Source organism: Pseudochaenichthys georgianus, unplaced genomic scaffold (assembly GCF_902827115.2).
Source record: "Pseudochaenichthys georgianus unplaced genomic scaffold, fPseGeo1.2 scaffold_631_arrow_ctg1, whole genome shotgun sequence".
Classification (NCBI taxonomy): Eukaryota; Metazoa; Chordata; class Actinopteri; order Perciformes; family Channichthyidae; genus Pseudochaenichthys; species Pseudochaenichthys georgianus.
In genome coordinates, this window is record NW_027263188.1 from 85,001 (window position 1) to 101,062 (window position 16,062).

The 16,062-nt window shown below is 42.7% G+C and overlaps 1 protein-coding gene across 1 annotated transcript in view; it reads left to right on the plus strand.

The window, feature by feature from the left end:
• Nucleotides 1–16,062, plus strand: part of LOC117443589 (protein phosphatase 1 regulatory subunit 37) — a gene marked incomplete at its 3' end in the record, with an annotated part of 67,849 nt that overhangs the window by 37,676 nt on the left and 14,111 nt on the right. The window contains exon 6 of the mRNA XM_034079479.1: nucleotides 3,213–3,360. Coding sequence (XP_033935370.1) covers nucleotides 3,213–3,360 — 148 coding nt within the window. The remainder of the gene's footprint in view (nucleotides 1–3,212; nucleotides 3,361–16,062) is intronic.

A 16,062-nucleotide genomic window follows, 5' to 3' on the forward strand; every position in this document is an offset into this window, starting at 1 on the left:
CTGCGAACACACACACACACACACACACACACACACACACACACACACACACACACACACACACACACACACACACACACACACACACACACACACACACACACACACACACACACACACACACACACACACACACACACACACACACAATATTTCGCTATCTTTAGTTAATTGGAAACTGACATATTGCGCGTTCACACCGGAGTACTTTTCCCACAATAGTTCACACCAAAAAGCCCCCCAGAACTAAATGAGTTCAGTTCCCATTTTACCCCCTTTTCAGTCTCTGCTAGAGGGCAGGGACTTTTGTGGGGTAAAAAGGTTCCTATTTCTGATTGGCTGGGCGGATTGCAAACCACGCCCCGTAAAACTCCAAAAAAGTTTTGTGAAGCCGCCATTTTATTATCCTCGCATTAGCATTATTAGCATTAGCATTAGCCCAGCGCAGAAACGCAGAGAGACTAACTTATGGCAACACAAAATAAAACATGGGAGCGGTGGAGATGAGGAGGTGTCGGCGTTCTGGCGATTTACTCGGAAGGCTTCAGTAGAAGCTGTTGGGAGTCCCAGCAGCTTCTACTGAAGCCTTCCCCAACTCCGGGGACTTCCGGCCGGGGACTTCGGGTGGTAGTATACGCCGTGAAGTTGTTTGCGGCCTTCCAGAAAACCCAAAGCAGAAGAAGAAGAAGTGACGTCAGCGGCTTCATTTGCCTAATCCTTCCCCAGGGACTTATTCCGGTGTGAACGCGATCTGCTCTTTAGTTCATCAGAACTAAAGAGTTCTCATGAACTATTGTGGGAAAATAAGTTGGTGTGAACGCACCTATTGGCTTTGGCAAATTGGGAAATGTCTTCATGAAAGCAGCTCAAATTGCGCTCTGACTTTGTTTCTCCATATTACCAGGATAAAATGTATCTATGGAGGCAGCTTGGTCTCCTGGTTCCTGGGGCGTTTAATGCCGGCTGTGGCCATGGTCGTTTGATTAGGCGCCTTTTAGTTCTCCACCCTGAAAACTGGTCCAACTGCACCGCAAATAATCTGTCCGGCTTGAAAAAGCGAGGGCCAACACTAGAGCCGAGAAGAACAACAGCAGTTTATGGCAAGAATCAAAGTTACATTGATATCCCCCCGAGGAGTTAGAGACCCAAACAACCAGAGATACAAAAGCAGACTTAATATGTCCTATATAGAGTGGTGCAGTGACGAGTCCTAGAACCCAGAAGTGAGTTAGCATTTCACCACTTCCTGTTCCCTGGTCTCAGAGCCAATTTCTCCATAGGATTTGGTAAAATAGCTGGAAATAAGGTCTGAGGTTGAGACACATTGAAGAGACGGATCACGTTTTGTTCTACGACATTAAATCCATCAGCAGTGACCCCACTGGTGATTTCTGAAGAGTTGACGTGTCTGAAAAACGATGGTTTAACAACCATCGTTTTTCAGACACGTCAACTCTTCAGAAACCACAAACACAACGTATGTAGTCCTATTCAGCCACTCGGTAACCCGAGTGGCTGAATAGGACTACATACGTTGTGGAGGCCGTTGTACGTCATTACACCGAACACGTAAACACTCCTCTAAGTTTGTTTGCCCTGCCTCCTGCAAAGTGTTCAAACAGACGCTTCAACTCGTTCCATTTAGAATCTGTATGTTTGAATATGGATCTTAAGTTGGAGTGACGTTAGAGTCGTGCGCATACTTGCCAACCTTGAGACCTCAGAAATCGGGAGAATTTCCAAACCACCGCGGGGGGGGGGGGGGTGCTGTGCTAGTGGATCGCCGGAGCTGTACTAGATTAACATTAACATGCTTATTGTAGTTGTAAGTGCTCTGCCTTGCGGCCTGAAGCACCTTGATGGAGCATGTGTGGGCTGGACCAGGAGTGAGCAGAGGGTATAGTCGTCGATTCTTGTTCTGTTTTCTGTGATATATCTACCTCATCCTCTCAGACTTTCAGTTGCGCGCGCTACTAAAGAGACGCGCTACCATGGAAACCAAACAATGGTGTAGCTGTATTAAAGTCTGAGTGGAAACAGTCCTGAGTAAATCTGATTTAGTCAGAAATCGGGAGAAATGCGGGAGAAATATGACCCTGGGAGGAAACCGGGAGAGGGCAATGAAATCGGGAGTCTCCTGCGAAAATCGGGAGGGTTGGCAAGTATGGCCCTGCTGTACTCGGCTGTAGTTTATAGCATAACGTTAGCATTTTGCTTCTGGTGATTAGATTTATGATTAGAAAATTATAAAAGTAGGGTGGATGTTATCCGGCTGATCAAAACGTGCATTTATCAAACAGGTTGGTTTTCCACAGACCTTTTTTCGAGCTATTTTACAAAATGCTATGGAGAAATCCCATTGCTTTTTTGTCTAGGGAACCAGCAGCTTACTTCCGGGTAAATACGTCATCCGTGCACCGCTCTTAAGTCTCCTTGTTAGCTCTGGTCACGTGCAACATGAAGAGTTGGTATAACACTTATACCTCTATAATGTATTATGATGAAGCAAATGAGTATGACCCTAAGTCACTTCATTCTACTCTCCCAAACCAACCAAATTGTTCACCTCTTAATCTCTCCTCAGGTCCCTCCAGTACTGTTCGACACTCGTCAAAATTGAATTGAATTGAATTCCTTTATTATCATTGGAAAGCAATCCTGTCAGTGCATATCTCAACAAGCAATAAAACAAAACCAATATATGTATTTGTATCTCTACTATAGGCTACATAGACATACATGCATTAATACAACACATGCAGTTCAAATCACAGTGTTTAAAAACAGACGGGTAGTGACATTTGCATATCGGAGTTGACTACTTTATAAATAATTAAATAAACAAGTACAGAAATAAGTATGCGTTGATGACATTTGTTGCAGTTGCGTCTGTGAACCATGTACGTTGTAGTACTAGTTTAGACCTCCTACATCTAACTTCAGAACTATCCTGAACCAAAGAAGGCACATCTCTGTGTGTAACCCTACCCATCAGTTATTTTTACATTAAGTTTTAATAGTTAGTAGTGAAGCCTTTTCTTCCACCATACACTGTGATTTCACTACTTTGGGGATTATTAGACATCTCCATGAACTGTTTCTTTGTTCGTGTGTCTGTATTGATCGCATAACAATGTGTGTGTGTGTGTGTGTGTGTGTGTGTGTGTGTGTGTGTGTGTGTGTGTGTGTGTGTGTGTGTGTGTGTGTTTCAGAGTGTGCGTCTCTCCAGGCTGGATGTGTGTAATGTGGCTGTGGTTGACTACCCGGCTCAGTCTCTCTCTAAAGCCCTGCTGACCAGCCGGCTCACAGAGCTGCACCTCCACAACGCCCAGCTCAGCGGGGTTCCACTGTACACACTGGGTATGATGCACACGCGCACACACACACACACACACACACACACACACACACACACACACACACACACACACACACACACACACACACACACACACACACACACACACACACACACACACACACACACACACACACACACACACACACACACACACACACACACACACACACACACAAACACAAACACACCATGTATATATCACTTCAGGGGACATTACATTGACTTACATGCATTTCCTGGAGACTTATCCTAACCTTAACCATAACCAACACATGCCTAACCCTAACCAAGTCTTCACCCTAAAATGAATGATCCCCCTCATGGGGACCTCCAATTTGTCCCCATAAGGGAGGCGAGTCCCCACACGTGACTGTGTAAACAGATGTAGGTCCCCACCTAGTATAGTAATGCTAGGCCACACACGCACACACACACACGCACGCACACACACACACACACACACACACACACACACACACACACACACACACACACACACACACACACACACACACACACACACACACACACACACACACACACACACACACACACACACACACACACACACACACACACACACACACACACACACAAGCAATGTTTCCTCACTAAAAACTCACTCAATGTCAGCTTTAAAAAATATTAACATGTGGATTTACAGTATACATTAATGAATGGCTGTGTTTGTGTCTGACTGTGTGTGTGTGTGTGTGTGTGTGTGTGTGTGTGTGTGTGTGTGTGTGTGCGCGTGCGTGCGTGTGTGTGTGTGTGTGTGTGTGTGTGTGTGTGTGTGTGTGTGTGTGTGTGTGTGTGTGTGTGTGTGTGTGTGTGTGTGTCCTGGGGCCAGCAGGACCAGATTTTGACCTGTGGCCCTCTCTGCAGGTCTGGCCCCGGATTACAGGCCTAATCTCTTACCTGTCACTTTACACACCACTGCACATATCTATAAAGGTGCTGGCAGCCAGGACACACACACAAAGGCAAGGCAAGTTTATTTATATAGCACTTTTCAACGCAAGGCAATTCAAAGTGCTTTACAAAAAATGAAAGACATTAAGCATTAAAAAAGAAAAGCTAATAAAATAAACATTAAAAGGAAAAATACATGGATAAAAGTTACAGTGCAGTCTAAAATATGAATAGTTCAATTAAACATTAAAAGACAAAGTACATGGATAAAAGTTACAGTGCAGTTTAAGATATGAATAGTTCAATTAAAAGCAGTGACAACAAGAAAAGTCTTCAGCCTGGATTTAAAAGTAGTAAGAGTTGCAGCGGACCTGCAGGTTTCTGGGAGTTTGTTCCAGATATTTGGAGCATAATAACTGAACGCTGCTTCTCCATGTTTAGTTCTGACTCTGGGGACAGAAAGCTGACCAGTCCCTGAAGACCTGAGAGATCTGGATGGTTCATCATTTAGCAGGAGGTCAGAAATGTATTTTGGGCCTAAACCATTCAGTGCTTTATAAACCAGCAGCAGTATTTTGAAATCTATTCTTTGACACACAGGAAGCCAGTGTGAAGACTTCAGAACAGGAGTGATGTGATCCACTTTCTTAGTGTTAGTGAGGACTCGAGCAGCGGCGTTCTGAATCAGCTGCAGCTTTCTAATAGATGTTTTAGTGAGACCTGTGAAGACACCATTGCAGTAGTCCAGTCTACTGATGATAAAAGCATGGACAAGTTTCTCCAGATCCTGCTGTGACATTAGTCTTTTAATCCTAGATATATTCTTTAGGTGATAGTAGGCTGATTTAGTAACTGTTTTAATGTGACTGTTGAAACTCAGGTCAGAGACCATGACTACACCTAGATTTCTGGCTTTATCTGTTGGTTTGAACATTGCAGACTGAAGCTCAGCGCTAACTTTTAAATGTTCTGCCTTGGCTCCAAAAACCATTACCTCAGTTTTATCTTTGTTTAATTGGAGAAAGTTCTGACACATCCAGTCATTGATTTGTTTAATGCACTTACTCAGTGTTTGAATTGGAGCATAGTCTCCTGGTGAAATTGTTACGTAAATGTGTGTGTCATCTGCATAGCTATGGTAACTTATGTTGTTCTTCATTATCTGAGCCAGTGGTGCATGTAGATGTTAAAGAGAAGAGGCCCCAAGATGGAGCCTTGAGGAACCCCACATGTCATATTTGTTAACTCAGATGTGTATTTACCTATAGAAACAAAGTTGTTTCTGTCCTTTAAGTAGGATTCAAACCAATTTAGAACTGTTTTCGAAAGTCCCACCCAGTTTTCCAGTCGGTCTAGTAATATGCTGTGGTCAACAGTGTCAAACGCAGCACTGAGATCTAATAATACTAACACTGAAGTTCTGCCACTGTCTGTGTTTAAGTGGATGTCATTAAAGACCTTTACAAGAGCATTCTCAGTGCTGTGGTTTGGACGAAAGCCTGACTGGAACATATCCAAACAGTTATTTAAATGCAAGAAATTACTCAACTGTTGAAAAACAACTTTTTCAATGATGTTACCTAGAAATGGGAGGTTTGATATGGGCCTGTAATTGTTCATTACTGAAGCATCTAGATTATTCTTTTTAAAGAGCGGTTTAATGACTGCAGTTTTCAGGGCCTGTGGAAAAATACCTGAGTGAAGAGATTTGTTTACTATATGAAGTAGATCTGAGGCCATGCAAGGCAAAACATCTTTGAAAAATCCTGTTGGAATAATATCAAGGCAGCAGGAGGAGGATTTCAGAAGTTGTATAATGTCCTCTAGGTTTTTATCATTAATCTGATGGAATTGTGTCATGGTGTCTGAATTGATGTTAAGTGGACACAGAGACAACACATTTGCTGTTCCTGATGCAGAGGCACTGACTGCTTGTCTGATTTTCTGAATGTTGTCAGTGAAGAAGGCAAAATCATTGCACGCCCTGGTGGATAGAAATTCAGAGGCTACTGACACTGGGGGGTTAGTTAGTCTGTCGACGGTAGCAAACAAGGCACGTGCGTTGTTTTTGGTAATGATGTCAGAGAAGAACGATTGTCGTGCGTTTTTCAATTCCAAATTATAAAGGCCAAGTCTCTCTTTATAGATTTCAAAGTGAACCTGGAGATTTGTTTTTCGCCACCTGCGTTCAGATTTCCGACATTCTCTTTTTTCTGTTTTAACGGTCATGGCCTTTCTCCATGGAGATATTTTCTTCCCAGTCACTTCCTTTACCTTAATTGGAGCAATGGCATCTATAACATTTTTTATTTTTGAATTAAAATGATCTCCTAGCTCATTTACTGAGGTGTTAGCAGGGGCAAGTGTGGAAGAAAAATTCTGAGTAAACATTTCCCTAGTATTTTCAGTTAAATATCGCTTTGTGGTTACCTCTTTTTGAATATTTGTGTGAACAGAAATAGAGCTCTCAAAGAACACACAGGAATGGTCAGAGAGCGCAACATCAGTCACCACAACCTTAGAGATATTCAGACCCTTTGAGATAATTAAGTCCAGAGTGTGCCCCTTATTGTGCGTGGGCTCCGTCACATGCTGAGTCAGTCCATAGCTATCAAGAACACAAAACAGTTCTTTAGCCCCTCTGTCCTGGGGGTTGTCAACATGGATGTTAAAATCACCAACAATGACTAGACGGTCAAAGTCAATACACACTATAGACAGCAGTTCAGTAAAGTCATCAAAAAAGCTTGCACAGTATTTGGGTGGCCTATAGATATTTAGGAACAGAGCTCGAGAGGAGCATTTCAGCTGAAGGGCCACATATTCAAAATAATCAAAGTTTCCATACGATGTCTTCCTTCATTGAAGGGAATCATTGAACAGAATAGCAACTCCACCCCCTTTCTTATGCATTCTTTCCTGACTCATAAAACTAAAGTTGGGAGGGGTTGATTCGATAAGAACAGCTGCACTGTTATTTTGTTCAATCCATGTTTCCGTTAAAAACATAAAATCAAGATTGTGCTCAGTGATAAAATCATGGATTAAAAATGTTTTTCCTGCCAAAGACCTGACATTTAATAAAGCTAGTTTAAGTTTGTTAAATACACTATCAGTCATGTTTTTTGTAACAAGCTGTGGCTGACATGGAATCACTGCTAAATGTGATAAACTCACACAAACGTTTGGGCGCTTCCTGTTTCTAAGATGATTCGCCGCTCTTAATATATTACCTATCAATACAGATATCGGCAAAGCTACTGGCAGGCAGGGCCCCGGCATGTCCTGGAAAGAGTTGAGAGTGCCATACGCCCTAGAGCCTGGACCCCACACATATCAGTGAGAGTTTGTTGTGTTTTGTACACACACATCCTTATCAGGCTTCGGAGACTGCAGATGCTTTCTTGAAGGGAGGGGAGGTGGTTGACGTAGGCACGTTGATGGAGACGGGGGAGATGGTGCGGGGGTAGAGGACATGCTGCCAGGGTGGGTAGGTGGTTGACGTAGGCACGGTGATGAAGACGGAGGAGATGGTGCGCGTCTCCGCGGTGATTTTTGGTTGACGTCGTTGAGGAGCGGGGGTAAAGGACATGGTGCCAGCCCTGCGTATCGCCTTAGTTTGGTCTTTGAACTCCAGGAACGGAGTATCCTCAAAGGCGTTGACAGGGGGGGGGGGGGGGGGGGTGACGGGCGGTGGAGACTCCTCCGTGTGTCTCATATGTCTCCCATAATCAGAACATTCCTCAGGCGGTGCAGTGATACTTCTTCAGGGTTTTCTGAGCGATGTGTTGTGTCTTTCTCCTGTTTTGATTCCTCTTGCCGCTTATCCTTGGCAGAGGGAACAGATTGATGACGCAGGCAGTTGAATATGTTAGAGATAAACAATTTCACTCCTGACTTGTTCAGGAAAACTCCATTTGCCTTGAAAAGATGTCTGCGGTCCCAGAAAAAGTTAAAATTGTCAATAAAATGGACAGAATGGTCAGTACAGGCAGTTGAAAGCCAGGTGTTCAGTGCAAACGATCTGCTGAATCTCTCCACTCCTCTTCTGACTGGCGGTAGAGGGCCACTGATGAACACCTCTGCATTTAGAGAGCTGACAGTTTCCAACAGACATTTAAAGTCTTCTTTCAGCACTTCTGACTGTTGTTTCACAACATCATCTGTTCCAATGTGCAGTACCACATTCTTCACAGTCAGATGTTCAGCCCCAATATGCAGGATCTTCTCAGCCAAGTCAGAGACCGTATCCTTGGGAAAACAGAGTACTTTGGTGTTGTTCTTATTACACAGACCTTTTACATCTCTTACAGCAGAGTCACCCACAATCAGAGTTTCAGGCCCAGTCGTTAGCTTTCCCTCTAGCCTTTTACTTTTGGAGTAGCTATTGGTCCTTACCCTGCTGTGTGAGGAGGACAGGTTATCCAGGTCTTCAGAAAGAGATCTCCGGTTCTCGGTCAGCGGAGCGTATCTGTTCTGGATTGGCACACTTGGTGGTTTAGGAGGATTTTTTGTAGTTCTCCCTTTAGCAGCTGTCCACAGCTGTTTCCTAGTATGAATAGGGGTTGAAGAGGCGCTCTTCCTGGGTGATAACAATGCAGGCCAGCCGGTCGCATCACAGATTTCAGAGCGCTGGGCTCTGCCTGTTATCCGTCCTCCCAAATCCCATGAAAATGATTTACTCTTAGGCTTTGCACCCAGAGAGTTCCAGGGAGGACTACCACTTGTAGATGTATTACCCGGTACGCAGCCCTCCTGTTCCTTGGAATCCTTTTAGCTGCTAACTAGCTGTGAGTTAGCATACCGTTTTTCATTATTTTGCAACACTGGTAAAGTGGTGTCATTCCCACGACATAGTCCATTCACTTCCACGTTAACTTCCAACCGTTGCATTTTCATTTCCAACACAGCCATCTTCTGTAGAAGTTTGTGGAAGTCATCTGTAGAGAACGGAGGCATTTTGCTACCAACTAGCTTAAGCTAAATAGCATGCAGTAGCCTACCAGGCTTTAGCTGTTGCTAGGCCACGCTACTGTAAGACTGAGGTCGTCGTAAAAATGTTGAAATATGGCTGAGATCCTCCGTCTATTTACGAAGATAAACTGTCCCAGTGATAAGTTAATGTCCAGGAGCCGAAGTTTTCAGAGAATAAGAATAGGAAAATCAGCATAAAAAGTAAGCAGAGGCAAGAGCAAGCAGAAAAGCGTCTGCACTGTAAGAAAGAAAGATAGGGAAGAAAACAAGAAAACACAGACAGACAACACACACACACACACACACAACACACACACACACACACACACACACACACACACACACACACACACACACACACACACACACACACACACACCACACACACACACACACACACACACACACACACACACACACACACACACACACACACACACACACACACACACACACACACACACACACACAGACAGTCACACAGACAGTCACGTGCCACATTGATATTGTTAATACAAGGCTCAAGAACATACATCTATTTTGTTTTCAGGATTAATTCAGAATAACACAGTGGCGAGTAAAGAAAAAAGAAGACATTTGTCCCAAGGGATAGTGTAATAAAATATATAGTACTAATCAGGTATAAATACTGCTGTAACGATACATTTTTAATAATAAATGAGGATGAGAACATTTTTACGGGGCCCAACATTAGCATCAATTATTCTTAAGTGTGCTAGCCATAACAACGTGTGTCATAATAGTTATCCAGTTATCTAAAGTGTGTAGGGCTGAACTCAGGACTAAACATTGACATATTTAGAAATATTAAGTCAAAGCATTAGTTATTATGTGGTTAGGCCAACCTAACCGGAGAGTCCCTTACACCCTGAACTTCCTGTAAAAAAAAACACGTTATAGTTACATGTTGATACACCTGTTTCTGACTATGTTGGGACGAAAGACCCCCCTCCCTAGCTGGACGCAGCACTGCCCGGTATCCCCGGCAGAAACTTGTTCCTCCAGCATTTCCTTAATCTCTTTGATATTGAAGGTTCCACCTTCCTCCTCCTCACAATCCACTCTCATCCCACCCCATCCTCTCTGCCTTTACTGAGCCCAGCGACAACCCCCTCCTTCCCTCCCTGCGGGGGGTCCCGGCTGAGGATCATTGCCTTCGATCGGAGGGCCTCTGATTGCGGATTGGGCGGCGGCGGTGGACTCGACCGGATCAATCCAACCGATTGCACCATTTGGTTCCCACTGTGCCTGATGACAATGTTGGCATTCCACATGCAGCCCAACAGTTTTGATCAAATCTGCACCATCGATCTGGATGCAAGGGCAGAAAGGCCCAGAAAACACTGACAAATGTGTACCGCCGTACAGTACATGACACAGATACAAAGAAACACAGGGGAGGCCAACAACACGCAGATAAATACAACAGATCTCTCAAAACACCAGCAGAGCTTTGATAAGGCGCCATAATGAACAGATCCCTACAATGGCGTACACATTGACATGTTGAAGAGGGGGCCCTGAAAGTTTACCAGTGTTGTGTTAGGGCCCCCACACTGAGGAGGCACAACACTGGATCCAACAATGGTCTGTTCATGCTGGTGGAAGAGTGCCACTTGATCTGCAGCACAGTAATTACAGGAGGTGGAGGGTCCTGCTGTGCTCCTGTTTTGATGCTCAAGTTCACTCTCCATCAATCAGTCAGTTACCAACCGGAGGAGCCACAATCACAGGACATACTTACAGTGCAGAGCATCATGTCTAATATCAATTTAGAACTATCTATATGTCTTAGTGTAAGGCCGGGGGTTAGAAGAGCAGGGGCTACAGACCTTTCTCACTGCCCACTTCTGTGTCTTGAGGTTATAGCCTGCTACATGTCTCTTATCACCTTAAACTGGGAGCCCCCGCCCCATTGAAAGCAATTATTGAACCCTGAAGGCAGGAGAGACTGAAAAGAGTCACGGGAAGCTTATAAAAGTTAACAGCATTTAATTACACAAAAGATGCGGTGGTGTACAAATGAAATTGCAAAAGGAGCCGCTCTCCTCATGTCCCCGGTCAGTCCAGGTCAGGGGGTAGAAGAGCTCAATTATTGGCTTGCCGTTCCTGTTGTCATCTCAGGTCTTCTCCTATTGGCCAGCGTCGTGGGGGGCGGGTCCAAAGCAATTCCTGCCTTTTTCTGTTGTTAAATTACATCATTCTGGTGTCTGTGGTTATTTAAACATTCCCTGATAAATGTGTTCAGCGGCAATACATGAGTGCTAAACCCAGTGTGCTCAGTGTACAACATCACATGACATTTCACCTTCGATTCACGGTTTGAAAACGTAGCATTTCGCCACATGCTAATGCTAACCGGAAGTGAAGAATTTTCAGAATAAAAGTATTAAGTTAATAGTTAGTGTGAACTTCCGGTTTTTCAGAATAAAACTGATTTAAATTAAATAGTATATTTAATTCAAATTACTTCATATCAACATTGATTTTAATTTCTAACACCATCTAGCAAGAAACAGCGTCTGAGGGCTTCTTAACATTTAACAAACTATGAATGTGTCATACCCACTTAACGGGAAGAAACTCAGCTACCTGACGACATGAACCATTTTTACCGAAACAAAACACAAGTCTGACGCCGAGCCCCTGAATTAGCACTAAACGATAGAATGTTAACGCACTTAGCACATAACTCACGGTAGAAATATGTTATACTTCATCGGATCTGCACAAACAAGATATCATATGAAAGCTGAGATTCCACAGATTCCAATGGTATAAGTATAATCACTGAGCGAACAAAACTTGCGGCAGCGAAAGCCAGCAAAGACAACAGACAACTCCACTTTACGTGGCCAAAACGGCAAATACGTCTTACCTTTGCTGTTTTCTGATCAAAGTTGTGTTCAATGGCATTAAAACGCATATAAACGCTGCTGAAGGTTAATCCAATGTCTCTGTGTCACTTTGAAATGATTACTGATAATCCATCATCATATTTATGATCAATAAGCCTAGTTTTCAGTTTTCAGAGAGTAACATGGAAACGTCTAGGTAGATTTTGGAACTTCCCCTCAATTATATTGGCTCTAACGGTTAAAAAGAGGTGTCAATCACCAAAATCGACTGATGGGTTCCAGAGAAACGGCAAATACACACTAAATTACCTCAGAGGTGGGTGATTTTTCTAAACCTCTCTAAAAAGGTCAAATGTCACTTGTTTTGCATCAATCTTGATACAGGGTACTTATTATATGTTATAGCTTTTTTTCTACTATTCCATCATTCATTCATTATATTTTCTTACTGTGTGCAATCTGAATTTACTTTAAAATAAAAACATCTATTTTGATTCTGACCTTTCTACATCCAACTCACAGGTGTATCATTGCTTTGAGGAAAAAAGATTATTAATGTAACCCTTTTAGAAGGGAAGATATAGTCATTTGTTCTGGGAATGTCATTTTCGACCCTGAGGCCTGAAACACAGGCTCAGGGCTTAACAGGCTAAAGTGAAGAGCTTCAATCGTTGTGTGACCAACCCAGTCTCCCATCTAAACGTGTAATAACTACGTTGGTCCACAACTTGGGACGTAGTATTTCTACAAAAACGCCTGAAATCTTTACAGGGTGTCCGCGGGGTCTTAAAAAGTATTAAAAGTTGATAAATCAATTTAGCGAAAATTAAGGCTATTAAAAAGTATTAAACGGCATTTTCCAAGGTATTAAGAAGGTCCACAGCAACCACAACATGAAACACCCTTTAATTTACTGAAACAACATGTCAGGAAACCCCCTCAAGGTGGCCCCATGCATAGCGTGCCATAAAATGCTGCTTCTTATTTTAAGTTTCGTTGCCTTGCTCCGCTCTGTGGGGGGGGGGGGGGGGAGAACACGCCGTCCACCGCGGAGAATAAACAGAAGGGCAACCATGACAACCATGCTCCGGGGTCTTCTTTGCTGCTTTTGGTGTATTTTGTGACGGCAGCAGCGCCACTTACAGACCTGGCATATGTACTACAGCGTTTCCAGCGTTTCTAGCATTTCCAGCGGTCTAGTGTGAACGGACACGCTAATGAATCGAATGCGTGTGAACGGAAGACTTTTTTGCGTATGCGTTTTACTGTATGCGTCCTCGTGGGGCCGGGGTCTAAGCCAAAGTTGCCAAACTATATCCGGTCACAGAGATCTGCTATTTTAAAGTAAGGTCAACACATATCGACCCTAAATATAGTCTATAAGAACGAGAAAAGTCTTAACATATATATCGTTTTTTGTAAACATATGACAAATGTGTGAGGGTGATGACGTCATAGTATGGTCCTATGTGCCGGGCTTAGCCCCGGACAGCCCCAGCCCAATTTAACCCCTGGGTATTTGTGAGGGAGCTCCTATATGGCATTACCCCGCTGAAGCTCACCAAAGTTTAATATATTTAATAGTTCAACGTTTTGTCAATTGTTTTGTTTATTGGTCAAATACTGGTTTCTAATGGTTTCTGAGGAGTTTTACTGGAATGAAAGAGCACAGAGTACAGAAGCAACAAAGCAGCATACTGCATTAAACCTGACCTTCACAGAGAGGTTGAAGTTCATGTGGAGAGGAGGCTTCAGTAGTCTGTCTGCACTGTTTAGTTGTGCTATCTTACAATCAATATAGTAAATGTGAGGTAAAGTGTGTCGCCAATGTAACCGGTTAGAACTCGAAGTTGCGATGAGGTCTTAAAATGTATGGAAAGGGTCTTAAAAAAGGTCTTAAAAGGTATTACATTTGACTTCAGGATTCCTGCATATACCCTGTTTTATTTTAAGGTTAGTTTGGCCATTAAAATGCGTTTTGATGTCATTTGATACGAGAAATATGAGTTGTTATTTCAGATTATGTGTGCAGTGGATGTACATGATCTTTAGTTTGCTAGTTATTATGAAGATGACTTCAGGAAATTGTGTCCATACAACGTTTTCATTGTTACCAAGGTGGTTGCTAGGGACGCTGCTATCGATATTATTTCTGTTATGTTGTGTAACTGTTTAATGGTGTTATCTTTATTGCTACCCCCTTCTCCATCAATGTATAGTGTTGGTCCACAGCGCAAACGTATTAGTTTAACAAAATCAGCATCTAAAGATACGTTATTTTCCCCTGTGCAATTCCAGTCTCACATCTCACATCACATCGTCATTAACAAATACCGGAAACAGACCAAAAAAATAATACTTTATTCCGAGTGTGCTTGCTTTTCTCTTTGAAAGTCATCACATAACGGCATTGTTATACATGGTTCGGCTGCATTAAATATTACATATCTGTCGTAGTTCTCTATTTATAGAGCCGTGATGAGAAGACTTCTAGACAAACATGAGGAACTGCCGCCAACACTGAAAACGTGACGTGGATCATAAATATATCAGCAATTAAACAACATCTTACATTTCTTTTCACACAATACGTCTCCTTGCAGTATCAACACTAATTCGGCTCACTTTTATATTTGATCCAATTGGTAGATAGGCTGTATTTACACCATAACGGTGCAGAGCTGATATAAAGGGACACCTAGTGGTTAAAGCATGTTATTGAATTTCATTATTTTTATTATTAGATATTAATAGGATCCCTATAAAGTATATTCATTACTCGTTATTCTCCACTAATAGTTAATTAAAGACTGTATATAATGACTATTTTGCACATCCCTTTCAAGATTTCAAGATTTTCTAAGGTTTATTGACATATCATATTTGTAGTGGAAACTTCTGTGTAGCAATGCAGTGGGAGTCACCGACTCAGAAAGGAGACACAGTAGAGCAGGAGCTTTGATGTCAAACACTGGAGGTTTATTTGGAGTTACGGCCGGAGGATTCACATCACAAATCACAGCAGTCACGGTGAGACTGCACGGGAGAGTTGCCACATCAATTCTGGAGAACCTGTCTCTTGTTAGCCCATTTAACTGGTTTCAAAGAGAGTAATCAACATATCTTGATAAGATAGTTTAACCAGTTGGGCACACTGAGTCACTTGCGTCCGTCACTTATGGCCTCGAAGATGTCATACCTTGGAGTCCACAAACAACAAAGAAGGAAGTGTCCCAGTGCACCCACAACAACAGACCATCTGTGACTTAGTGTTAACCGGTCACAGAATGGGAACAATAACATTTATGGCTCAAGCAGCCTATGTCCTTAAAGGATATAAACAAACGTCAGGGTTGGTCCTGTACATCATATCTAGGAGTCTAGGTCAATAATTTCCCTAACAATATTCACAACTGCGGTGTAGTTATGCAATGAATGAAAAACTTGGGTCGCAGGTTCCTCAATAGTGCATTACAAGACATCTATTAATATGATAGAAGCACCCCCCAGGATTGCCAAAGCACCCCCTAAGCACCCCCAAGAAATATGTGTTTTGTTTTTTTAATTATTATTATTAAATTAAATCAGAAAAATTATTGATTCCATCAATGCAAATGTGAAACAAATAAATGTTTGACCAAAAACATAAAGCCAACACAGGTGATATGATTAGGCCAATGGCCCATTCGGCCCATTCGATTTTTGACCTACCCATAGGCTAAATTACTTTGTGACACTTAAGTGACTTCCTGTTAGCTGGAGCCCCAAATGATTTGCTAACAGCAAAGTGACAAATGGATCGTTTTTTAGTCCTTAAACGTCCACATGTGGACACTCAATCAAAACCACCTGAAAGCGAGAGGGATTCTGCACATAATAGGCCTCGTGAGTACAAGTAGCTTACTTCTGGGTCTGTTTCATTCAAGCTCTGCTCTG